At 40.6% G+C, this 24,905-nt stretch overlaps 2 protein-coding genes across 4 annotated transcripts; both read left to right on the forward strand.

The window, feature by feature from the left end:
* The first annotated feature begins 135 nt into the window (after positions 1–135).
* Positions 136–5,392, forward strand: LOC135483788 (putative ammonium transporter 3). The gene is made up of 10 exons (XM_064764826.1): positions 136–221; positions 1,131–1,307; positions 1,483–1,749; positions 2,075–2,187; positions 2,508–2,680; positions 3,127–3,258; positions 3,602–3,678; positions 4,107–4,220; positions 4,615–4,724; positions 4,906–5,392. The coding sequence occupies exons 2-10, from the start codon at positions 1,139–1,141 to the stop codon at positions 5,188–5,190; spliced, it is 1,440 nt and encodes a 479-aa protein (XP_064620896.1). The 5' UTR covers positions 136–221; positions 1,131–1,138; the 3' UTR covers positions 5,191–5,392.
* Positions 5,393–7,587: 2,195 nt separating this feature from the next.
* On the forward strand, positions 7,588–23,864 carry LOC135483789 (putative ammonium transporter 3). 3 transcript variants are annotated; one of them, XM_064764828.1, is made up of 9 exons: positions 7,588–7,681; positions 18,439–18,708; positions 19,432–19,714; positions 20,048–20,119; positions 20,438–20,497; positions 21,024–21,100; positions 21,487–21,600; positions 21,954–22,078; positions 22,415–23,864. In XM_064764828.1, exons 1-9 carry the CDS (start codon positions 7,588–7,590, stop codon positions 23,285–23,287), a joined length of 1,968 nt encoding a protein of 655 aa, XP_064620898.1. In that variant the 3' UTR covers positions 23,288–23,864. The 3 variants fall into 3 exon arrangements, with proteins under 3 accessions (XP_064620898.1, XP_064620899.1, XP_064620897.1); XM_064764829.1 differs by lacking the exon at positions 7,588–7,681 and adding an exon at positions 15,850–15,905; XM_064764827.1 differs by lacking the exon at positions 7,588–7,681 and adding an exon at positions 15,979–16,323.
* The last annotated feature ends 1,041 nt before the right edge of the window (positions 23,865–24,905 follow it).

Raw genomic sequence — 24,905 nt, forward strand, 5'->3', positions numbered from 1 at the left:
CAATTACATAAACTCGTTCATCCAGATCATTGCTGTGTCATCTTTTCATTTCTGAAACAGAAGAGAAAGGAGTCTTTATCCAGAGACAGTACGCCAAGTTGCCTTACATTGTTGATAGAGTTCAGCCGCCAGTGCGCGCAGCGGACGTCTTCCTGCATGCTACAAGTGTCAGCAGAGTCCGTGCCTCACATGAATTCATAGCAAATTTATGTTGGCATGAGGTAGGTACTCATTCTTATTTCTTATATTTCGCATACTCTCATGAAGGGCGTAGGGAATTTCTGGGTCGGGTACAAAATCTTTCGGGGAACGGGCAGGGCCAAGACTGTGGAGAGTGTCTGGTGAAATGTCGAATGTTCTGACTGCAGCTTCCAATCAAATTCCTAACATAGATACTATCAAAACTAGACGCAGTTTCGTACGTGTTGGCAGATAATCTCAGATTTAGACACTTTTTTTGTGATTTACATGTACATATATAATGAATTTTTCCCAATTGTTTTACTTGGATCCAGTAACTTTTATGATTAGCTTGTAAATGTTGACGATCTAGGTGCTAGTCAAGCCATTCTTGGAGCGATGTCCATGTGTATGATTATAAACATAATTTTCAAAAGCTCAAACTATTCTAAAGCTCTCCTTTATTGGGAGTGGTGGTCCCATTTGGATCGATGCCATCAAATGTTACATATGACCTTTACTTGGATTATTTGTTCGTGACATGCGTGCCTCAGCCAAACCTTAGAGTTATCAGAGCTGAAAACACCTTTGAATCTGTCCCAATCCTCTTACGTCGCCTTCTTGTATGCAGCATAGCACTCATCATCTTCCATGCACATAATGGGTGATATGAATAAAGACTAACAAATGCTTTTATCTAAATCTCCATGTACATTTACACTAGGCCTTCCTGTACAAAACGGCGGAGAGTAAAGGCATTTGCTGGTCTTTATTCATATCACCCAATGTAACACTCACGGATCGCTTGACGTCCCTTTGAGTCCTATGACTTTTTTCAATCCCATGGGTAGTTTCGATGCGATATAAAAATAGTGCCCTTGTTTGTCGGACGATATATCAAATGTTTCCTTTCAGTTATGTTTCAGCACTAATCTCAAATTCTTTTTCAGATTTCCCGATGGCTACATCGAATACCAGCATCAGCCCGGGCGTGGATCCGGCGGAGACCAATTCAGCCCCATCCTTCGTTAATGGCTTGCGAAGCACTATTGCAACCGGCAATCTTAGCTCTGATGACGCAATATGGATATTGACCAGTACCTTTATAATTTTCACCATGCAATCAGGTAGGACACCAACATCTCATGCAAGATCATCAACGTTTTTGTCTGTATACATGTATTAAGGCTACAGTGCAGTTGTTTGTGGAATAGCAAAAACAGGAGTCAATCGCGCAGAATAGAGATGTTCGAACCAGTTCAATCGACATAATGGCCCAGGCGCGATGATTTATCGTTTCAGGTTTTGGCCTGTTGGAATGTGGTACGGTGTCCAGTAAGAACGAGTTAAACATCATGATAAAGAACATGGTCGACGTCATCTTCGGCGGTACAACTTTCTGGATGTTTGGCTATGCGTTTCAGTTCGGCCAAGCTGAGGGTGCGAATTGGTTCTGCGGGATGGGAGATTATCTCCTTATCCACGAAGATGAAAAAAGTGAGGGAGACACACTTGCCCATTATTTTTTCCAGTCCTCCTTTTCCACCACTGCCGCTACCATCGTTTCTGGTAAGTCCTCCTAACCGTCTTAAATCCATGTTACCAGGTACAAGTTTGTTTTCCGTCAAAGAAATGTTCTTTTTTTTCGCTTGGTAGCTTTTTTCTTCCTTCCGGTGATTAATTTCTTATTGGAACTTTCTTGTTGCCAACAACGTTTCCTGCAGTTTTCGCAAGAGAATTTCTTGTTACAAACATCAATTGCTTTTTTGAATGTGCTTGTTAACCAACCATAACACTAACCCAAACGCAAGTAGCTTATTTTCGCCTACATGTACAATGTAGTTACCACAATAACTGATTTCAATTGTAAATTTTGCCTTCCTTCTTTTTTCAGGGGCAATGGCAGAAAGAACGAAGCTTTTAGCCTATATCGCTTTCTCTTGTTTTAACACCCTCATTTTCGTCTTCCCCGCCCATTGGATTTGGAGCAATAGGGGATTTCTTAAGGTACGCGTGCAGTCCACTGACTGTATCGAGTTTAAACAAAGAGTATAAGAAATTAACACCACACTGGTGGGTCTCTGTTCTAAAATCGAGTTGACCGGAAGGGTGGGGCTAAAATGTAAAATGACGAAGCCAATGACAGCACGTCAATTCGATCGCGTAAAATCGGAACCGCAGGCGCGAGAATACGTCACTGTGTAGCAGACATGCAATACATTGCTACGTTATAGTTGAGGTGTTAAGATACATGCATGTTGTTCTTATCGGTTGTCTGCTTTTTATAGCAGTAAACATCCATCGTTGCCAATTTAATTATATTTCAGGAGTTGCAAGTAATTGATGTGGCGGGAGCAGGGCCAGTACATATACTTGGTGGAACCACTGGTCTCGTGGCCACATTGATGCTTAAGCCCCGAATGAACCGATTTACCAAGTCTGAGCCCAAGTCCAAGATGAGTTCGCCCACTAATGCTATGCTAGGGATGTTCATGCTTTGGTGGGTAGAACAAGGTTCACCCCTGTTAGACTTAAAATCAATTTAAATCCTCTCGCAGGGGCTAGCAGACGAGCCATTAGATATTCCTTGTAGAGCTGTATATTTTAGACGATAGCATTCTGCACCGCTCAATAGTACTGGAAAGTGGTGCATGAATTCGGACTGCAACATAGGGTAACGTTGACAATTCTTGTAACCATAGGACCTTTTTGCAAATACATTTTTGTACTGCCTTTTAAGCCGCCGTAAGGAGGTTTTATAATAATTTTTTTCCAGCCATATCATTTCTTTGTTCACATTGCTTCTTTGTTTTCATCAGTGAAGACATTTCTAGAACCAGTTTAATCTTTGAGCTCGTGTCCAGGCTTCCGGTTGAGATGGCCGGATTTTTGTTCCAACTGATGTCCCGATATGTTTTCATTGCGACGTACCATTGATATTTCTAGGTGGGGATGGCTAGGCTTCAACTGCGGCAGCACTTTTGGCATCACCGATAACAAGTGGATCCTAGCGGCACGGTCAGCAGTGGCAACTATCAGTTCATCAATTGGTGGAGGGATGGTTGGAATGGGACTCAGGTAAATAGTATACATGTTCGACATTAAGTAATATGATAAAGCACTCAACACCGCTGGCCAGTATTGTTTTTTGTTAAAAAAGATAGGGCACATCCTATTCCGATCAGACAATTGAAGACTGAACTGAACCAATGTGTTTCTACGGAGATACTGATGGAATGATATAGATCAAAGAGCATTAAATCGGTATTTTAATCATGTGAACATCAAGGCAATTCCATAGCATGACATGTTCGGTACATGATCGGAGTGCCCAAATTGAAGAAAATGATACGTCGAGTAGCGAGATGCAAAGAAAATTAAACTTTATGAAAGACTTCTTGCTTTTCTTTGACTGTTCCAGTTACACGTTCAAGAAGAGAAAATTTGACATTGCCGACCTGATCAACAGTATTCTTGGTTCCTTGGTATCGATAACGGGTAAGTTTGATTCAAAACGACAAATTGTCTGGTTAATGCCTACGTCGTTCTTGTATACTTTTTTGGTTTTGTTTATATTTGACACGATTCATTGATAATTTAGAAATAAGCATTGGCTCTGTACAGTAACCAGACAATGTCAACGTGATGACAGTACCTGACGGGTATCATCATTGTAAAACTATATAATCATGTGTACGCAGCCACAAAATTTAAATCTATATTCAATGTTTTTATATGTAACTGGAAAATCTTCATTTTCAAATTTCAAGTTTGGTAGGAACGGCATAGCCCGTTATTGACAACGTGTGTACTGTCATATACTGTATATGTTCCTTTTGTACTTTTCCTAACATCTATATTTAAGTGAATATCTTTATGAATGCATATTTAGATACATGTATTGACCGAGAGCTTTTTTTAACCAGGTTACTGTGCCTACGCCTATCCATGGGAAGGCTTTATCATCGGCTGTGTAGGTGCAGTCATCGTATTTTTCGGAGTGAAGTTGCTCGAGGACCTCAAGATCGACGACCCAGTGGGTGAGTCATCGCTAGGAAACAAAGGCTCGTGTGCCGCCAAGAGATATACAAACATCACCCCTTTGTAGAATTTGTGCTGAGCTCGACAGGGCAGTTTTTAAAAGGTGGTCATAACGCACCCGAACATTGCTAACATCAGGCTTTTAAATGCTGATGTTGAAGAATACGGGTACTCTCAACTGGCCCGAAATAGCCAAGTGAAGCGCAGTGGTCGCTCCTTGCTAGCTCATACGGAAAGATTTCTTGATTAGGCTGCGGAAGAAATGGAAAGGGCGTTGAGAATGCTGTACTAAGCAATAAGAATTTATTTTTATTCATTCTATTTTTTATATCAATTCAACCACACTGTCGTAAAAATCCAAGAAGAAATATGAACACTTTCGACTCTTTCCAGGCTGTATTCCCGTACATATGATGTGCGGTGTTTGGGGTTTGGTCTGCATAGGCCTGTTCGGCCAGCCGGACACCATTGGAGGTACAACGAAGTTGTATGGCGTGTTCTACGTAAGTATCATTTCTAGACATAAATAATTACCCAGCTAATGAAGATGTGACTCAAAACATGTATAAAAATTAAGTCAAAAATTAAGGTGGCGGGTTACAGGTTCGTATACCATTACATCGGCTACATTGTATAACTTGTTATCAAATGAAGGCCAAGTTTCTTTTTTATGTCCTTCTGCAGGGTGGAGAGTACTATCTCTTGTGCGTGCAAGTCCTTTGCGTTCTCATCATCATCATCTGGACAGTCATCACCTCCACCATCATCTTGACTTGTATTGACTTGACCATCGGATTGCGCATCAGCAAGGAAGAGGAGATTCTCGGCTCCGATATCGTGGAGCATGACTTTAATCATGTGTCGGACGACAGATATGAAGATGAGACTATTAAGCTGCTTGGAGACTACCAGCGACTGTGCAAGCGGAAGCTATCAATAGAGTGCGAGCAGTATTTTCGGAAATTTTAGAACAGACATATTTTCTGTCAGAACGGATTTTCTCCCTAACTTTGGACAAACTCTGTCTTTTCCCAGGTTACAGAAATTGATACTGGGTTGAGCAGTGGGTGACACTGAAACCATGCCATACTTTCTGTGTAATCAGCAACCACCACTGTTGATTTCACTTAACATAAAGGAATGGAAAAATGTTATTCTGAATACATGTAACTTATGTACAGGAAATAATAAATATAAAACGAAAGATAATTTTCTTCAAATTGGTTTGATGATCCGTAGATACACGCATAATCTTTACTCTAATTTTACCGATCTTAGACCAGTTCTGAATATTCAATTCAAGCTAGATATCATGCTGAACTTGTTGGTTCGATGCCATTCAACATGTTCAATATCGAGAGACGATTGCATGGCGTCACCAGGTTGTCCATGACGTCATGTTCCATTTGATATTCGTCTTTATTGCCAAGTAATCAATCAGCCGGTGGTAAATTGGTAAAACTAGAGTACGCGCTTTCTATGTTTTCATTCTTAAAGCTGTGTTAATCGCGGTATTAAACATGTTCTGATGCACATCAGCACGGACTATTCGTTGGCAGTCGCTGTGCGTTTATCACAGTCTTTGAAATGATTTGCAGGAAATTGCACCCCCTACTGAAATCCTCATATACAAGGACTCTTTCAGCCCCTCAACAAATGCATCTATTCTTTTAACCCAATCAAAAAGGTATGCCGACAAATTTAGAATATTGAGCCCATTCATGATTTGAACTGCAGGAAATTACTCCGAGGATTTCTCTTATAAAGGCAGACTGCACCGATGATCGCCATGGTTGCTTTGACGATAGGGCGTTTTGGAAAATTCCTGATTAGGAATCTCTGAAAAAGTTGAAAGGCATCAGCAGGAAAGCTTCCAGTAAATCCGGAGAAATTTTTCCCTACCAGTCAAATCGACCTTGATTTGATCGAAGGCATTCAAATAGCGCCTTCACCTAATGTTCTAAGACTTTAGAGGAGCATCATAGTGTTTCTAATACCTTAACTGCCATGTGATCTGCTTGTAAATGGATCAATACATCACAACGCAGATCTTGTTGGCTATCGCTTTTCCAATTATAAATCATATTAACGTGATGTTGTGATAAATACATGTATCTGCGAACAGTGTCAATATTTTCGATCCAAAAATGTCTCATACTAGGCAATCATCAAAGTAAATTGGGCGTCGTGCACAAATTTGCCAAATGGTATATACCAATTGGATACCATGTGTGATATAAAAAAAATTCTCTGGCAAAAACACATAACCGAATACGACATTGAAGCCTGTGGGCTGCCCTACTCCAAAAGCTTTGTGAAGAGGTTTGTGCTTATCTGTGACTATATGATCACCGAGCAGAGAGAAACAATATTTATGTTGTAATCAAGTCTTGGCGCGCAATATCATTTGCAGGCAAGAGACGTCAATCAATGAACAAAAGGATTTAGATAAAATTATTTTTGAATATATAAATAATTTATAAATAAAAGTATGAGTTATTTATAAATTATTCGGTTGTTGTTGCAGTTGTTTTTGTTGTGACGCTGATATATTGTTACAAATATGATATCCGTTTCCGGGATAGCGCTTACATGTACATGTATTTCCAGTTTATTTGAATTGGGCAGGATTAGTGCCAAGTGTGCTCGAATGCCATGTCATTAGTTACGATATAATGAACGTTAATGATACTCGGCCCTGTTCGAATTTGTATCTGACTCTCAGCGGTGTGGAGTAGGCAAATCAACCACCCTCGGGTATGCATGCCAGTAATATTAACGAAAGAACAATTAACAAGTATGTGGTTGTCACGTTCGACGGGTTAACCGTGGGTGTCGGATAAATCTGTCAGGTAATGATACTACGACGTCTTTTAGTATCGTCGCCAATGCAACTCCCAACCTTTTAAAAGCAACAGTCCGAATATGATAACCGCTCAGCTTAAAGGATTTTCATGTCTTCCTATAATTATTAACAAAGTCTCGACCCGAAATACGATAACAACATCCCAAAGCAATTGACGAACCACATTTCGATTCTTGTGGGATATTACTATCAATCAGAAAGATCGATTTCAAGACTGGGCGTACGATGAATTGCCAATGGCGTTATGACTCTTGAGAAAATGCACAGGCAAGGTGTAATGTAGACATTTTCGAAGACATCCTGACGGATATCATGGACAAAGAGTATATAAGCATTTACAAGTGCAGCCACATTTCAAGCGGCTCCGCCAGAGGATATTTGCTTGTACAGCTGTGATATATCGACCACCATCCTTCCAATTATGAAGGTAGCACCGGGACGATTACCTACTGGCCAGTGATTACTGAGCTCTATGTAAATACCTTTACTAAGGGACGAAAATGGCGGCGACGAATTTGACCGCGATTTCAATGACTCATGATGACGCGACGTGGATTCTTACCAGTGCCTTTATCATATTTACCATGCAGTCAGGTAAGTCTCTTTACCTTTGTCGTCGTGCTCTCTGCCTAGTGTCTATGATTGATAGGGTATTTAGAAATCAGCGGGAACATCAGGCTAGTACCATCCTCGTTATTCTAGGTGTTTTCAATTATAAGCTTCTCCGCCTCTTGATATATATGACGTAGAAGTGAAAAACCCTGAACCCTGGACCAGTACTGAACTTGCTCCGTTTGCCTGAAGCCCACCAATAACAAAAATCAGAAAATGGTAGTTTTATAGTATAATAAAACTAACTAATAGTGTAGTTTCATCAGAATGATATCGGAAAGTTCGAAATTGTGTAAAATGATGGTGGATCGAATACGTCATTTATCAACACCCTGTATATAGCAATAACGTTTAATGAAAAGATAACATTTTCATTAAAAAAAACAATCTCTTGCCTTATCACTCACCGTATTATTTATTTATCATTTGCTTACGGTTGGGTGGTCAGTGAATTGAATAATATCGACTTGCGATATTCACTGAACCCAACACGAAGGAATGTTACCAAATGTTCGATCTCGAACGCCAACTATCCAACATCTTACAATTCGGTTTTTAATTGGGGAATGATTTTTTGATAATGTTGTTATAGCTTTGACCAACACTATAACCAGTTAAATTATTGTTGATGATGTTGACTCGATAGACGATGTACCGCCATAAGGGCAATGGTATTTACTTTCATGGTTGTCTTCTGCTACTTTCACGAAATGAGTATGAGTTTTACTTTAGTCTATCTTTATAATCAGTAAATTCACGATTTCCTGGTGAAAAACACAAATTCATTGAAATCTGTTCATCGGTCAATCGGGACATCTTCTTCAGAGATATTTCACATTTTGATGACCTCAAGATTTGGCTACTTTTCTTCATTAGTACAATGTCAAGATGCCAATATCATTATTGCTGTTCGAATCAAACTCAGATAAAGACAATATTGCAAATTGGATTTCAAGTAAATCTATAAGTTCAACTTAAAAAAATAGATGCAGATGCGCTCATTTATGTGATGGTGCGAGATAAAAGCAGGACTAAATTTGGTCTTTGGAGAATACTTAGGCATTCAGTGGTGTCCTTATTGCCGAATTTTGTCTTCAATAGAATAACCATATCATATATTGATACAAATGACGGGATTTTTTATTGAAAAGATAGCCTGCCAAATATAGATAGATTCTGTTAAGACTAACTGTAATTGTAGCAAACTGTTATGTTAAAATATCGTGGGGTTTCATATCATGTACCAACTGAAATTAGCATGACCCCGGCAGAAATCACGCCGACTTCGGTAGGCGGCGCCGAAGAATGTAAAAATACAACAAAAAACACGTTATCAGGTTCTTGTGTTATCATAAACTCAATAAACTAATACCAAACCGAGCAACGCAAACATTATACTGTGTAGATGGCCCGGGTAGATGGGTGTCTTATATCGGGTGGCAATATAGAACCTTTCGTGAATTGGGAGACTTTATAGAACCATGTCTTAATCCGCTACCATACATTAGGGACGGACCAAAACTGACCTTTCCCAATGGCACAGGCATTGACAGAGGCATTGCCACTACTACACTGGGCAGTTAACTGGCAGTGCTTTTCATATCTGCCATCACTCGAAGTGGAATTATAAAAGACTCCTCCATCCTATGATTGGTAGCCTTCCTTCCGTGATTTGAACAAATCGTCTCGTTCCAGATCAGATAGAAAACTGTTTTGTTACTTAATCATCAACATCAACTTTAGCGAAAGGGCGTGATTAGACTAAAAAAGACATCGGAAGGCAATTTTGATCAGCGACATCCGGTTGCATTTGCTTGTTCCTTGCTATTAACTTCGGAATATCTTAATTACCGAGGAGAAAAGTATCTGTTGTAGCAGCAGGCTTATTGTAGATCGAGTTCGCCTCCGCCGTACCTATAGAGGTACAATCCCCTCGGCATCGACGTTATTAACGGTGATTTAAAAAAATATAAGTTCGCATTCGCTTTCTTGAATGAAATCATTAGAAAGACCAGGAAGATTCCCTCATTAAAGGATGGCCTCTCTAACGGATTCTATCTTTAATTTGTGTTGGTTTTAAGTTCGTGCCTGCACAAAGTTTCCTCCATAGAATCAGAGAATGGACATCTATATCATAAGTGCCATTTGGGGGTAGTGTTTCGTCTCGAAATTTTGCACGTTTGCAGGTGATATGTTATCCTGATGCAACGTTATGCTTATTTTCGGAAATTTACTTCAGCGGAGCAGTAATGAGGGATTTTTAATCGGACACTGTCAATTCTCCTTACCACTCACAGAAGCCAAGTCATTGCTGTTTAGTTATGCAGGGGCTTAATCAATTACCTGTGGGGTGGCTAACATTACCTGTTGAACAGTTGGTTGCAGGGGGTTGATTGGAACAGCCTGTACCTGTTGACCTGCTGAACTAAGGTTAATGTTATTTTCAATCCACGATTGCAGGTCACCTGATGTTCGAGATTTCGCGGGGAAAGAAATTATAAACAAACGTATGTGTGCAGTTCAAATGTAAACAAAAATGTATTTTTGGTACTTTCGGTTGCTGGACTTGGGTTTTCCCGCAGTAAGGAGCTGGGGTCAAATTGGTGGTCTATTGTTTATGGGTGCTGTGTTAGCCAGAGCTAGCCCTTGATTATGAAGGGATTTTCAAATGAAGGTTACCATGGTATGTTTATGTGCTCACCACAGCTTTCAATAATTGATCTGAAGAGGCGCCTGAAATGGCCTTATCATCAAGGAGCTGCTCACGGTGCTGAACGTCTAGCTTGCCTGTCGAGTAAGTGCCTGCCCGAGACCTGGCTACATGTAGGAGGAGCACGCAGACCAAATGCCTGTTGACTGTGCTTCAAGAGAGACTGGCGCCATGCCTAGTCTCTCTTAAAGCACAGTCAACAGACATCAACCCCCTCAGACTCAGAAACCACAAACGCCCAACCCTTCCTGCTACCTTAATACTTCTGGGTCCGAGTCTGTGGACAAATGGTTGGTTTAATTTGTCTCTTCGATATGGCTCCTTTGATATTGCATTAGATTTTCATTGCAATTCAATCTATTCAAGGTATAGCCCATTTGAACCTGCCTGCGCCAGTTAGATATATTACTAATCGATTTTGTTACATTTTACGGGTTAATCATTGATTCAAGTTATTGATAAATGTACATTCTAAATGATGATTCCTCGGCGGAGAAAATACATGTAGTTATAAAGCGCACATTTAGCAACGTCACCCTTTAAAACCGACGACCAGTGAGTCAACATTTTTACTTGCTTTCACCTCTCTCATTGTGAAAATCACTCGGAGTGGTCATTGATTATTGGACTAACGTAGACAAACATAGTACTACTAGTACCAGTTTACCAAAGTAATGATAATTAATGATCACTTTTATTTGTTACTATTGCCTGCAGGGATAGATGGTAATCAAAGAGCATCTATGTGACACCCCCCAATTGTATTTACAAATCAGATACCCCCATATCGACGCATCAGATGCTGCAGGGGACAATGAATGCGTGCGAATAGACACATTTTCAATAATCACTCCTCAGTTTTGGCGAGTGTATGATACAGCAAATTGCCACTCGGAGGAATTTGGTGACAGCCAATTTGTTAATTAGTATGATCGGATTCACATTAGCTGCTCGAATGGTATTCTGCAATATCCCTCCTGGGAGAACTGTCAACCAAAAACTCGTCTCCGTACTGCAGGTCATTACCGTATATATCCTACATGTATCATTACAGCAAGAAACTAGAACATGGGAGTTTGTTGCGAAGAAGTAATGACGGATTTCAAGGAATGACGGACATTTCATTTTCACCTGTGGGGCTCACTATACATAAACATAATACTGTATTGATTCGCGAAATGCCATGGAACGATAGGTTATTTTTAAGAACGATGGTTCTCCGGGTATTAAGCCAACAAAGGTATTTTTCTTCTTCTTATGCAAGCTTGTATGAAATTCTGTTAAAATGCTTAAAATGGCTTATTCAGAGCGCATTGACCTGATCGGACGTGGGCCGTCACTATCGAGGGCATAGACATGTAGGCATATCTTGAGTTTAAAACATTGCAATTTAACCAAAACTTCTTCTCGGGTAATTTTTTTTCCTACGGGGTTAAAATCGTATTAGTCAAGTTGCCAAAATTTTACAAGTAATTTAACGCAGCCTTCGTGATATTTGCAACGTACATTTAACGGCCACCCAATGATAGCTTTTTCATGTTTATATGGCATAAGCATAATCGCAATAATTATAAGCATAATCGCAACACCAGAGTCAAATAAAGCATCAGTGGCCAGTCTCTCCCATATTATCTGAATTATTAAGGTTATTTCAATCTAGGCTAGAGAGATAAGAAGGAATTTAGCCCAAATTCCTATCAGTCGGTATGTCAACTTCATTTGGCGTTTATGACCACGTAAAAATGTAATCAACAAGGCTACGTAACTATTTGATTCCGTCCGAACACGTGTTTTCTTTCCTTTATGACCTGCAGGTATGCCTTATCTACGTGAACTGGTAATCCATTCATGAGCACAACCTCCCAGCATGCGGCCTCTGTTTATTCTCTGGATCTTATTGTCCGACCGAGGAAATTAAACCCATCAAGTGGCTGCAATGTGGTTGTCGAAGATTGGGAAAGCTCATAGTTGACAAAACGTGTTTCCTATATCTCAGCGGTATGGACCAGACTGTTTGCAGTAGCAATGTATAGACAAGGAAATCATGGGGAAGAGCGATAACAAAACGGCCGTAGTGGCAGTATCGAAGATATCTTCAACTTTTCATTTGAAACAACAATTCCCCCAACAACAACTGGCACTATTAAATACATGTACATGTATACACATGTGAGTCATCCGGTTTGCGCCAAAATCTTTTCATTTTACGCAGCACTGCGACAAAACCAATCTCTTGACGCATGCGTAGACAAAACAGATTGTAAAACACCATTGAAATGAATGGGGGCGGAGCATCAGACCTTGTATTCGAGGTTTTAGAGTATATATTTTTCTTTTTTGTATAGCCTCAGCTGCACGTATGTTATATGAATTCATCCGCATCATTTTTAACATGAGAAAGCGTCCATGTCACACCGATACTATACGTGACGAAATGAGGTTGTTACGCTAAGAATATTCGACAATTCATCGTAATACAATAGAGATAAACAAAAAAAGACTTGTGGAAACTGCCTCCAAATCAGGTATAGATAACATAAATCACATTCTGATGGACAAAGAGACAGTTTGGATTTATGCAATGGCCATTCTGATCACGAGCTCAGCGTCATTCTGATCATTTTTTGAGACCTGCAATCCGAGCAGGGCAATCACGATAATACATTTACGATAAAAATAGTGTCAATGATTTAAACCGACGATATTATTGTAGATTCGTCGTCCCTGAAATGGAGGTAGACCACAAAATTGTACTCTGTTAGCAATAATTCGGGTTTGATTCATCAAATGTATCGCACCATTTGCAAAGCACGATTGTGTTGATCCTATTCCAAATGCCAAATTACAGCCTGCTTGTCAAATGATATATTCGATCGAGTTTCGATAATTTCAAGTTCGAATATACATGTATATCACTATTTCTTTGTTGAATACTTTCATTTTAGCATTCTCAGCCAATATGATTCCTCAAAACTGAACGAGTTGTTCCGTGTTTTAAAAAAACCTTGATTGAGTCGTAGAAAATTATTGCCACCAAGTCTCTCATCACGACGTGACATTTACCACATCAATTTATCCCATAAACGATTATTTGGAGTTATCAAGTGTCCAGGGAGTAACGCCCAGCCTCTGCTCTCATTCAATGGCCGCTTAATGATGACCAACATTTTCTCGAAATGGTGGTGATTATGTTACCTGGCCGTATAACTGCTATGGGACACGCCAAGTAAGTCACCTATGTCATGAAAATGCAGGAGCGAATCTGGCTTCAACGACCTGTAAGGCCATCATATCTCATTCAATGTATGTACTAATTACATTCTTTGTAATTATCCGACTGTAAAGAATGAACACCCCCCAACCAATCCTAATGAGGGTTTTATGTTAAAATCTCGCCCAGCATGCTTTGCTTTTTGAGACAATTTATTGACCGACCCCCCGTATTGGGTATCTCTCATGTTCTGATTAATCAAAATTAATAATTAGAAACAGATACCCGCAAATGCAAAATATCACACAAATGTCTAATTGTTACCCTCGTGACACGTATGATCACAGACCTTGGCGTGATCTCTTGGCATTCGAACCAATATCCATGACCTTGGAGCGCTCATTTTTGATACCAGATTCCCGCCTAAGGATAGTTTTGCCGAAAACTGATTTCATATATTTCACCGTTAACTGAAAAAAATCTATCCAGACAATGCAAGTCTCATTAGAGCCAGACCCCAAATCAATTATGGCTTTCGTTCCTTGATCTAATGCAATGAGTCAATACTGAAATGATATATCGATGGAAATATGAATGCATGACAACCTCTTTATGTTGACCCACTGGGAAAACCAGCATTTCAGATCGAACTAAGACGCCCCGTGATGCAATGGAGAGTGCAAGTGTTGTCGAGTCGATATTACAAGATGGCGTCTTTTCGGCAAATTGTGGTTTGCTGCTCTTGGTATGAAGCGGCTATTTTACCATCATCAAGAGAACATTACCCCACTACATCATAGCCAGTGGATAAGAATTGCACTCTTTCGTTAACAACAGTCGTGTGTTTGCGATTCTTTGTTTGAGGAGTTATGGCAACGGCCATAAAATTGATTTGATTTGAATATCACGAGATTTAATATTTCCTAGATTGAGGTAAATTAGACTGCGAGTTAGACAATGGTTAGACTGCTCAAAATCATGGTGAATGGCAGTTGCTTGCGGCTGAATGTCGCCAAGTAGAGATTAATGATTGTTATTTATATTTATATATGGTTTGCATAGATTTACATGCTCGTCATTATAGGGCCTCCAAACAGTGCGGTCACTGAGGACTGCACTTGACGTACGACACGTCCTCGGCAATGCTATGGTATGTTTCGACAAGGCCATGGCATGCATGAGGTTTTCGACGACGACCGTTGTTGAAGTGGCGTTTGCCTTTCGAATGAAAAAAAGAAAGAAAATCGTTGATGTCACCTTAAAATAATGTACAACGCTTTTGGGCGTTGGCAATATCAACAGGCTGAATGTGCTGAACATGATTTTAATTTACTCTCGTTCATCTTTTCACAACCATTTCAAGGAATTCACCATAAGGTATTGGCCATGCTTGTAGAAGCTCTGTACTAAACGGTGGTCATGCTTTCTGTGCCGATCAAACACGATGCCAATGATAAAACCAGAACCGTCTAATAAAACATCTGTAGTCACTGCTGCCACTAAGATATGTCTTCCTAAGCGGAGTCTTTCGTTCGTGGTTTGAATATTCAATCATGGATCTAACATTTCTTTAGGTTCGTGATCAAACTGACATCCTGTGTTTGATGGGTTTTCTGGTCACCGGCCGTGGTCTGATATATGGCTGCTCAGTCAGCAAATATACTTTATTCAATATTTGCAGAAGTTGGACCAACAATCTACCTGCACCTCAGAATTCACTACATTGCGATTGGCCGACATCTACAAGGACATTGGCTTATCAGCTTAGCTGTCAACATTTGCCCACTGGTTTCGTGGTTAATAGCCTGGCTAATGGACGGTAGGCTAGCGATATCCTATCATGGATTGGGTGATACATCATAGACAATCTGTTATTACCGTTATAAAACGAAGATTGGCCAATCGTTGTTCTTGGGGCCAAGTTTCAACTTCTCAACATTTTGGATTTTGTATTCATTAGTCAAATTTAACATGTTTAAGGTGTTTCAAGGTGTTACATGTAGAAACGCGAAATAGACGAGAAACAGTACTTTGGGGCGGCTGAATCAATTAAAGCTATTTTCTCGGCGCGCATCATTTCTCTCCGGGCACGACTCAGTTGGACCATTTCTAGTGACTATTTTTTCAGAATAGCCATTAGTTGGACCCTCTTTAGATTCATAATTTAGTCTGATAAGAACTCCTGCCATAGGACTATCGCTTGTCGCGACTGCTATACCTCCGATACTTCCCCGCAATAACGTTGTCGTCGTCAGGGCTTAGGATCAAGATCACGTGACTAAAAGGTAAATCGATGCCTCGCATGATCTGTCTCATCTATGCGATGCCTCTGATGAGCAGTGGAGACCACCCCTTTATCCAAGACGTCGATTGCAGCCTTGCCTTAGGAAAGTTACATGGGTTCTATTGAAATGCGGATTACATGTAGCTCGGCGGACGTTAAGTTTTTGCATTATCGTTCTTGATCAAGGATGTTCAGGCAGTGCCCATTATTTAGTGTATCAATTCTACTAATCATTTTCGGACAGTTATATGGAATTTCATGGTTGTGATGGAATGTGTTGAGCGCGAGATTCGTCAGAGCCTATCCTTGAGACAGTTATATCACAATGGGTGGTTACGAAGATCTAATGAGTGGGGATCCCCCATCAGATGCAATATGGATTCTCTCGAGTACCTTTATCATATTTACCATGCAGTCAGGTAGGTCAGAGCTTCCTACCTTAACTTCTCTGCTCTTTCCGTATGAGGAGATGGCAACATTTGGTAAAGAAAGAGAGGTCACTAGAATTTCGTACCGCTAACTTCTCTGCTACACATCCGTAGAGAGAAAGGTCAGCATTTGGTACCATTTCCGCGTCAGAAATGGCGGTCATGACCTTTGGTGAATGCGTCATCGAAATGCTAGTTAAGACTAAAAGGGGGTTATGCGGCGTCACCAGGACGATTTCCTTCTTTATCCGGTACTGGAGCCACGGGTCTTGTAAACGACTGGGTTGATTCATCAGTTGATTGGGTTTAAAAAGTCTCCTCAACAAGGCCTTGCCATCTCTCTCTTTATACAAAAGGGCTGCCATTTGAATATTTACATTGAGTTGCTTATCAATATCGACCAATCAATACCTTCCTCTATATAGATTTGTGTGTCCTGATGAAAACTAATGGAGAATTTACAGCGGGTCAGTCCTTATTATTTCTATTTACAGAAAAAAGTAAAATGAAAAAAGTCAATGAATTGACCAATTATTTAATTACAAGACTCTGCCCTAGATAGAGCGTGAACGATTTTTTTCCATATACCGACCGCTTAGAAGGGAGATCCCGGCATCTTTCGAAAGGAAGCAAGAAAGTAGGCAAGCACTCAACATCATAAGATCTCGTAGTCAACTTGAATCTAGATCAAAATGACCGTAATCGAATTTGATTTCTTGTACACCAGTTTCCCTGGCGCCACTTCTTTCTTACCTTCTAGCCACTTTACACATACTTCCTTTTATTATAATCATTGACCTGCCGATCGGACGATTGACTATAAAGACGGTTTTTTTCAATTGGCGAAATGTCTGGGCGGAAATTGCCACCATTCATCAAAGATGGCCGCCATACAAATATGGTCGTCATAATTAAATGTCAATAGAGAAACATATCAATCACCGTGTATAAAGAAACACGCCTAAACGGGAACATTACCCTTGACCATAACAGAGGAAAGCTTCCTTTGTGTAGGATGAATAAGATGGATATGCTTTGGTCATGATTTTATAAAACGCGGCTGCTCCTTCATGTCCTTTGAACAGTGATGAGTAAAATGGTCAATTTCTGAATAAAGTGACCTCGAGAATTACCTGGCTTGTACTCGTTGCGTTCTAAAAGAGGGAGCTTTCGCAAAGCCCCCCAAACGTCAACGTGTATACCTATCCCAGTGCCGGTTCGACATCAACAATGAGATAGGCGTTCATGTTTGCGTTTCGAGGAATTTACCTTATCTGATGACAACGAAGGATACGGCATTGTTTAGCTGCTGCTTTCTAGCACCGTATAAATGATCGCAGACCTTGGTCAAACAAACGGCTCGATCCAATTTCCTCCCTCTCAAAAATTAATATCGAGGAATAGTCAGTGTGTCAGTGAATAGGATGTGAGTGTTATCAGTAATGAGCAGTTTAGCTTTCAATGGATTAAACTGCAGAACCTCAAGTGATTTATATTGAATATCAATAAGCTATTTCTAACATAAATACATGTACCTTTTGAAATTACGAGTAGTTACTGTTGAACCATCATTTTATTACGAGTCACATTTGTGTGGCACTCATTTGTGATAACTTTGCCCTTACTAGAGTTGCATATAGTTTTTGTATCATTGTAATCTCTGAATAAGTTTTGGCAAGTGGGGTGTTTGTTATTTTGTTGTTTTGTTTTGTTGCTTTTGTTTTTGTTTTTGTTTTTGTTTTTTTGGGGGGCAAACACCTCCCGTGGCGTTTTCGAGTTAACAATCTCCCTGAAAAACATGTTATATGCAGCACTTTGGGGGGGGGGGGCAATTATCTAACGTGCGGTTCATTTTCTTTCATCTAATCACCCAGCTGCAAACAGAAGGTTTTTATCATGTTTTTAATAAAAACAATTTCCAGAACATTCCTTTAATCTTACAAGCTAGGAGAATGGATCAATTCGGTGCCATCGAAGACTGGTGTATCTAGTTTAACAGGAATATCTATTAGTACCTTGCACCTTGGTCCTTTAAACTGCTATTCGAGCAAAATTTTACTATAACTATAACTTTTACTTCTTGTACTTACTCTATCTTTGTAACAGGCTTCGGACTGCTGGAAAGTGGTTCAGTCACACCAAAAAACGAGGTCAACATTATGGTCAAGAACGCTGCTGACGTTATCTTTGGAGGGTTCACCTACTGGATATTTGGCTATGCATTTAGTTTTGGGGAGGATGAACCCATAACAAACTTCTTCTGCGGCTGGGGAAACTTCTTCGTCCATGTTGAGAATGAGACCGATATTGGCTGGGTCTATTCCAAGTTCTTTTTTCAAGCGTCTTTCGCGACTACAGCCACTACTATTGTATCAGGTGGGTATGTAATAACCATCGGTGTCTTACAACAATGGCATGTCCTTGGTCAGCGAAGAGATACCTATAGTATCGGAATCGCTTGAAACGAGGTGGTAATATTGTCGGCTACGTTACCTATACCTCGTTTATTCTGTCCCCAGACTGGCTACCAGGGAACCACAATGCTCTAATGTACGTAACGTATTACAAAGATACTCATTTGTGTAGACGTTGTATATTTTTTCGCCAATCATTCAGTTTGATATTGTGAAAAATTTGCGTGACGCCGATGTAGCTGACGGTCTGCACGAACTGCCTTGAAAGTCTTCCTTCATGCGTGTAATTGAAATAAGCTTTTAAGGATGTGGCTCAACGCTCGTTCGATTTTAAATTCAAGTTCTAGTGCATCTGTTGAGTCCCATCCAGCATTAAGTGATTCAGAGTGAAAACAAAGGTTAAATTGAAGTGTATCTGTGGGTTCGATCGGTTTATTTCTTGACGCTATCTATGCCGAGCTAGGAGCATGTTTAACCTGAATACTGAATCTGAAAACATGGCTTCGATGAACGGCGGGTCTTCGTTTCAGGCGATAAAACCAATCCGTCCTGTGGAAATACCAGGTCTTGCCTCGCATCTTGCCCTGTACCAGGATATGTTAACATTATATTGTAATTCAGCACATCTATAAATCTGACTTGAAAGTGTAGCATCTGAAATTCTGAAAATCATTCTCCTTTTCAGGTGCAATGGCTGAACGCATCAAACTTGAAGCGTACATTGTATTCTCCTTGCTCAATACTTTTGTATTCTGCTTCCCTGCTCATTGGGTTTGGGGAGGACAGGGTTGGCTCGCCAATCTGGGCGTGATTGACATTGCAGGAGCAGGTCCCGTCCATCTCGTCGGAGGCGTTACTGGGTTGATATCTACGTTGATGCTGAAACCTCGGCATGGTCGGTTTGACTCGGTGAGGGCTCCACCAATGGGCTCACCGACCAATGCAGTTCTGGGAATGTTCATGTTATGGTATGTGTAAAGTTTGCAGTTATAGCGAAAGAATTAAACGAATAAACAGAATAATTCCTACTCTCACACAAGTATATACGATAACAGTCTTGTTGGATAAAAATTTCATGAAAATATCATAACATCAAAAATATCACGAAAAACATAAACAAATGTATCTCGGTCAAGAATAACGAAACTACCAATGCCATAATTTAGGACTTAGAACATCTGCGACAGAAAGAATCTACTAAAGAAGGTAATCTTGTCTTTAACACTTGATTCCATCGTTCACACTTTGAAATTGAATTGAGATTTTCTAATTTGATATATATGATATTTTCTCTTCCCCAGGTGGGGATGGTTAGGGTTCAACTGCGGCAGCACTTTTGGAATCTCGGGCTCAAAATGGAAATTGGCCGCTAGGTAAGATTGGTTACAGAGAACAGCAGTCACTGGCAAAAGTGGGTCTAACGTTTGCTATACGCCACAAGGTCCACTCTTTCTAATCACTGATCTGTAATTTTTATCTGATCTCGAATGCTTACGGTAATGCCGTTTGTTGAACATTCGTCGGAAGAAAGAAGACGTGTCCGAAGGACTAAGCAAACTATAGTTGAGTTACATTTATTATGGCCACTTCGCGGCCCAAGACAAATGTATATACGTATGTCGAGCATGTTGAGCATGCTGAGGTAATTTTACCACAAATAGAAACCTAAAACCGAATTTCCTATTTTGCAGGTCGGCTGTTGCGACCATCACGGCATCCATGGCAGGTGGAATTGTGGGCATGACTTTCAGGTGAGTGTAGGGTGCTGATCACTCCCTGGTCTCCCGGTCATGAACGAATTGGTGGCAGAGATGGGATGGGAAGGTGCAAAACTGAGGACTACTCGGGAGGGGAACATCGCCCTTGATAACGCACCAGCGTATATCTCAAGAGCAGGATTGTACAAGCACAAAAACCGGAAACTGTGAAATGCCTTCGAGATGTTTCAGAGAAAACATAGAAAAAGGGTTTAGAGTGCCATCGCTCGTGAAGAACGTCACAATCTTCTGCTATATGAGCAAAACCAAAGCTAGATTCATATAGTGTAAACTTTGTCAACGGAAGAAATTCGAGAACTGCTTCACGGTTAACCGATTTCATCCACTTGAAGGAGTAGTTTCACTAAGAGAGAGCAGTTTTCCGCTGTGCATGTGGTCACCTCCACACCAAGACAAAACCTGGCGGGTATTTGGTACTATCAAATGTCGACGACCAAAGCTGGAAACGATTTAGAGTTACCAGTCCCTAAGAGTTAGTCGAGATCTCTTTTCATTTCAGCTACATAGTGAAGAAGAGGAAGTTTGACGTGGCCTTGATGATCAATGGGATATTGGGATCGTTGGTAGGAATAACAGGTGATATGTGATTCGTTATCGCTCATTCATGGTCATGGGTTGTCCGATGTCCGAGCAAAGAGTGTATCTTTAGATACTGCCGACTTTGAAGTTTCACTAGGGGATATAAACTGCTTCCTTTTTTATGTGCGAAAACACCAAGAATTGGAGTGCCATTTTATCGTAAAGTGCACTCATACAGGAATGAACCAATGAAGCTGAAATTTATTACCCCTGAAGAAAATGACTGTCGCGTACAGATGTGCCAACGAATCATAGTTCACACGGGCATTGGTGTTGTCATGAACACGGGGATTTCGTCCCATGAGGTAGGTAAACAACTAACCCGTCGAATAAACTACGTTGTTCAGGAACGAAACATAAAATGATAAATCCTCTCTTTTTAGGATACTGTGCCTTGGCCCAGCCGTGGGAGGGGTTCGTCATTGGGTCAGTTGGGGGTCTCATCGGTGTTACAGGGGATCTTCTTTTAGATCACCTGAAGATTGACGACCCAGTAGGTAAGTCTAATCCGACTACCCGAGCTTACTAAATTGCGTGAATTATCAAACGACTCGGAAATTTTCATGTTTTGATGAATGGAAAAAGAATGAACCAGGTTATTGCATGTAAAATACTCTCAGAGTAAACAAGGATCGTGCATCTATGACCGTAATCTATCATCATCTGAAAACAGACCTATAGTAGTACATCAGCCACATGAGATGATATCTGCTGCTACTACCCATGATTGAGATCTGCTTACATGTACCAAAGGTTCTTAGTGTTGCTTTCCAATGTTGAAACTTTCATACGGAACAAATCCACTAAAATTTATCGATGCCCGCCTATATCTTGTTTCTTTCGTTTAAAGGTGTCGTTCCAGTCCATTGTTTGGGTGGCATTTGGAGTTTGCTCGCAGTTGGTCTTTTCACCAGGCAGGACGCCTTGCGACCACTTCTCAAGGTCCAACGAACCAATGACACTGGTCTCTTCCATGTAAGTACAACCACGGGACGGTTGAGAAACAGACCATTGATACTGGTGCCTTTCATGTGAGTACATGTGATGGGATAGTTGAGGAGAAGACCAGATATACTGCTCCATCCCATGTATTAAGTACATGTGAAGGGGGAAGCACATGTACATTGAGGAGACGGCCGATGATACATGTACCTGTCCGTCCCATGCAAGTATACGTGATTGTGTTGATTTTTTAATAATCAATAATCGATCCTTACGTGTTTTGACTTTCAAACTGTTTAGGTTTGCTGCATTATGATTTCTTCAAAGCACACCAAATTGCTTGTAATCTTCTCTACAATTCCTTTTCAGGGAGGAGGTTTCAGACTGCTCGGTGTTCAAACTCTCGCCGTACTGAGCATATCTGCATGGACAATCGTCGTGGCGTTCATCTTCTTAAAACTAATAGACTTAACGATTGGATTACGACTATCATTGGAGCACGAACTTCTTGGGGCAGATATTGTAGAACACGATATAGGTGACGTTATATATGATAAACAAAAAAATAGGATCGTAGCGATAAATGGACAGTGTTTGGACGATGTCATGGACGGGGCAGACGACCACAACCGAGAGGATGTGAAATCAAGAACGGCGCATAATTCGAAACGAAAAACGAGAACTTTCAGTGATTTCCGGACAGCGCGAAGGTTCACAGTGAGTTCCAACAGCCATCAAAACAATGCATACAGTAATGGAAAATTAAATTCACCCGCTAGTTTGCGGAGGTTTTCTACGCAGAGCCTTCACGGAGACCTCACGGGACGACCCCGCTTACGAATGAGGCGTGGAAGCTCGGCTTACGGAAAACGCATTAATAGTCCATTAAATAGTCTTGACTTTTTTCGTGAAGCTAGTATATTTCATATCAGTGATAGACATTCGGGCGTTGTTACAATTCCCAATTTAACCGAAGTTGTGACAAACGTTGACGAAAGGGGACAGGCGAACAGAAATGGCGTCTCGCGTTCTAGTATAAATGGTCGAAACGGCAGTGGCGGCGTGTTGAATGACTCTTTTGATATGGAGGAAGAAAAAACGGAGACAGTCATTAACGAACCTTATTTGGTACTACGGAATGGAATTGGCCAAAATGCTCACAATCCAACTATTCTTTTGAACGAGGATGTCGAACCTCCGGAGGCAGTCGTTAATTTAAATGACGCCTCAACATACCTTTGATTTGAAATGCGATTAGTGTCTTGCCTTCGTATCCATTTGATATTAGATGTTTGATACTCACTGTCTTTTTACCTCGTTTAGGTTACTACCCTAACGTTATAAATTTATATGTTTTCGGCCGCTTTATCAATTCCGTACTCTTAGAACAGTCATTACCCTGCGGAGGCGATAGCCTAATTTAGTTGGTTATAGTCGTATTTTCGATAAGAAATCTTGTTTATGATTGCGTAAAGAGTGCCTGCCGCTATGAGAAGCGTAAACCAAACTTGCAATATGCTTTTTCTCTGAATCCTTGCATCAATTCTTCCTGCAAACTTTACTACTCTGTCCATACGATGGTAGTCCATGGCACGCCAGAGGGTTTTCTTGGAAGAAAATCGGAATTATGTGCTTTTTTGTAGAAATAACATTGTTGCATAGAATAAACACGTTGTTCACGAATTATTGCCTGTAGAATCTCTGAAACTGGTTATACGGCGCAAACATGGGTGGTAATCTTAATGAACAACCACAAAATACCATGTTCTGCAATTATTCTATCTGCAATGTTTAACTAAACACATCATTTGTATTCAGTGATAACACATGTTTTAACAAATATATGAAATGTTATACTAAAATAATATTTTTCTTTTATCACGATGAGGTTTCTTACCTAATTGCCTTCTTGCCGTCAGCATTTCGGGCGTTAACAGATTTGAAAACGACAACAACTAATTTGTATCAGCTGCCCGAATCTCCAGGCTATAAGGCGACATAGGCGTTTCGAATGACACACCACTTAAAGACATGTATCAGTATCTGTAATGTCCTTGGCAGCACATTGATCCTGAAACCTGGAGTACGCCTGGGCCGAATCCTAAAATTACCGCATATCTCATTTTCAACGCACTACATGCATGTACCCCATAAAACACCATCTACGTGTCAAAAGTTGCACCTGAACTCGCCTGAGCACGGCGAACTGTACAGTCAGTGGAAATTTGACAGCCAGCGAAAGGAAGCTGGTCGTTCTGCTCAAAAGCACTCCAAATGACATGCCCTTGCAGGGTCATTGCAGGGTCAAAGAGAAATCTGTCGAAAAAGAGAGTCATTTTCAAGACTTTTCCGGAAACGACGGGGTTAAGGGCGAACCTTAAATCACACCTGCCATACCCATGGGGGCTATATGACGTGTTGCTGTCTTCACCTCTTCACTCTTCCTTTAAGTCCCCTGAAGAAGACAATGAGGGTTTTTGATTTGTATTGCAACTCTCAGAATCATGTTTAAAGATTTCAAGACAACGCTCTTGAGTCTTCTCGGCAACGAAGAACCAACCAAGAAACGCTTGAGGTATGTTTTTGCTATTTCTTTTTTTGCCGGCTTCGCGGGTACATGTACATGTATGCACGTCACTCGTTCAGTAATTTAGTAAAGATAACTGTTTCATTTGCAATCCTTTACTACTCTGGTAGTTCCTATTGCAAAAACTATGAAAGTAGTTGTATGCTATTCGTTGCTGCGACTTGAGACGTAGCCATTCAATACAGCATTAACGATTGTGGTTGAAATGCCACTGGTTTAATTACACTCACTCGTCATGTTGTGATGACTCCGTCGCAGGTCGCAGCGAGTAAA

This window comes from Lineus longissimus, chromosome 2, assembly GCF_910592395.1.
Source record: "Lineus longissimus chromosome 2, tnLinLong1.2, whole genome shotgun sequence".
Classification (NCBI taxonomy): Eukaryota; Metazoa; Nemertea; class Pilidiophora; order Heteronemertea; family Lineidae; genus Lineus; species Lineus longissimus.

Bases quoted from the DNA above. Each gene is read 5' to 3' on its own strand.
- LOC135483789 (XM_064764828.1), top strand. From the start codon at position 7,588: ATGGCGGCGACGAATTTGACCGCGATTTCAATGACTCATGATGACGCG. The intron at 21,101-21,486 runs GTGATATGTGAT...CTCTCTTTTTAG, and splicing joins ATCGTTGGTAGGAATAACAG to GATACTGTGCCTTGGCCCAG. The intron at 22,079-22,414 runs GTAAGTACAACC...ATTCCTTTTCAG, and splicing joins ATGACACTGGTCTCTTCCAT to GGAGGAGGTTTCAGACTGCT.
- LOC135483788 (XM_064764826.1), top strand. From the start codon at position 1,139: ATGGCTACATCGAATACCAGCATCAGCCCGGGCGTGGATCCGGCGGAG. The intron at 2,188-2,507 runs GTACGCGTGCAG...ATTATATTTCAG, and splicing joins GCAATAGGGGATTTCTTAAG to GAGTTGCAAGTAATTGATGT. The intron at 4,725-4,905 runs GTAAGTATCATT...GTCCTTCTGCAG, and splicing joins AGTTGTATGGCGTGTTCTAC to GGTGGAGAGTACTATCTCTT.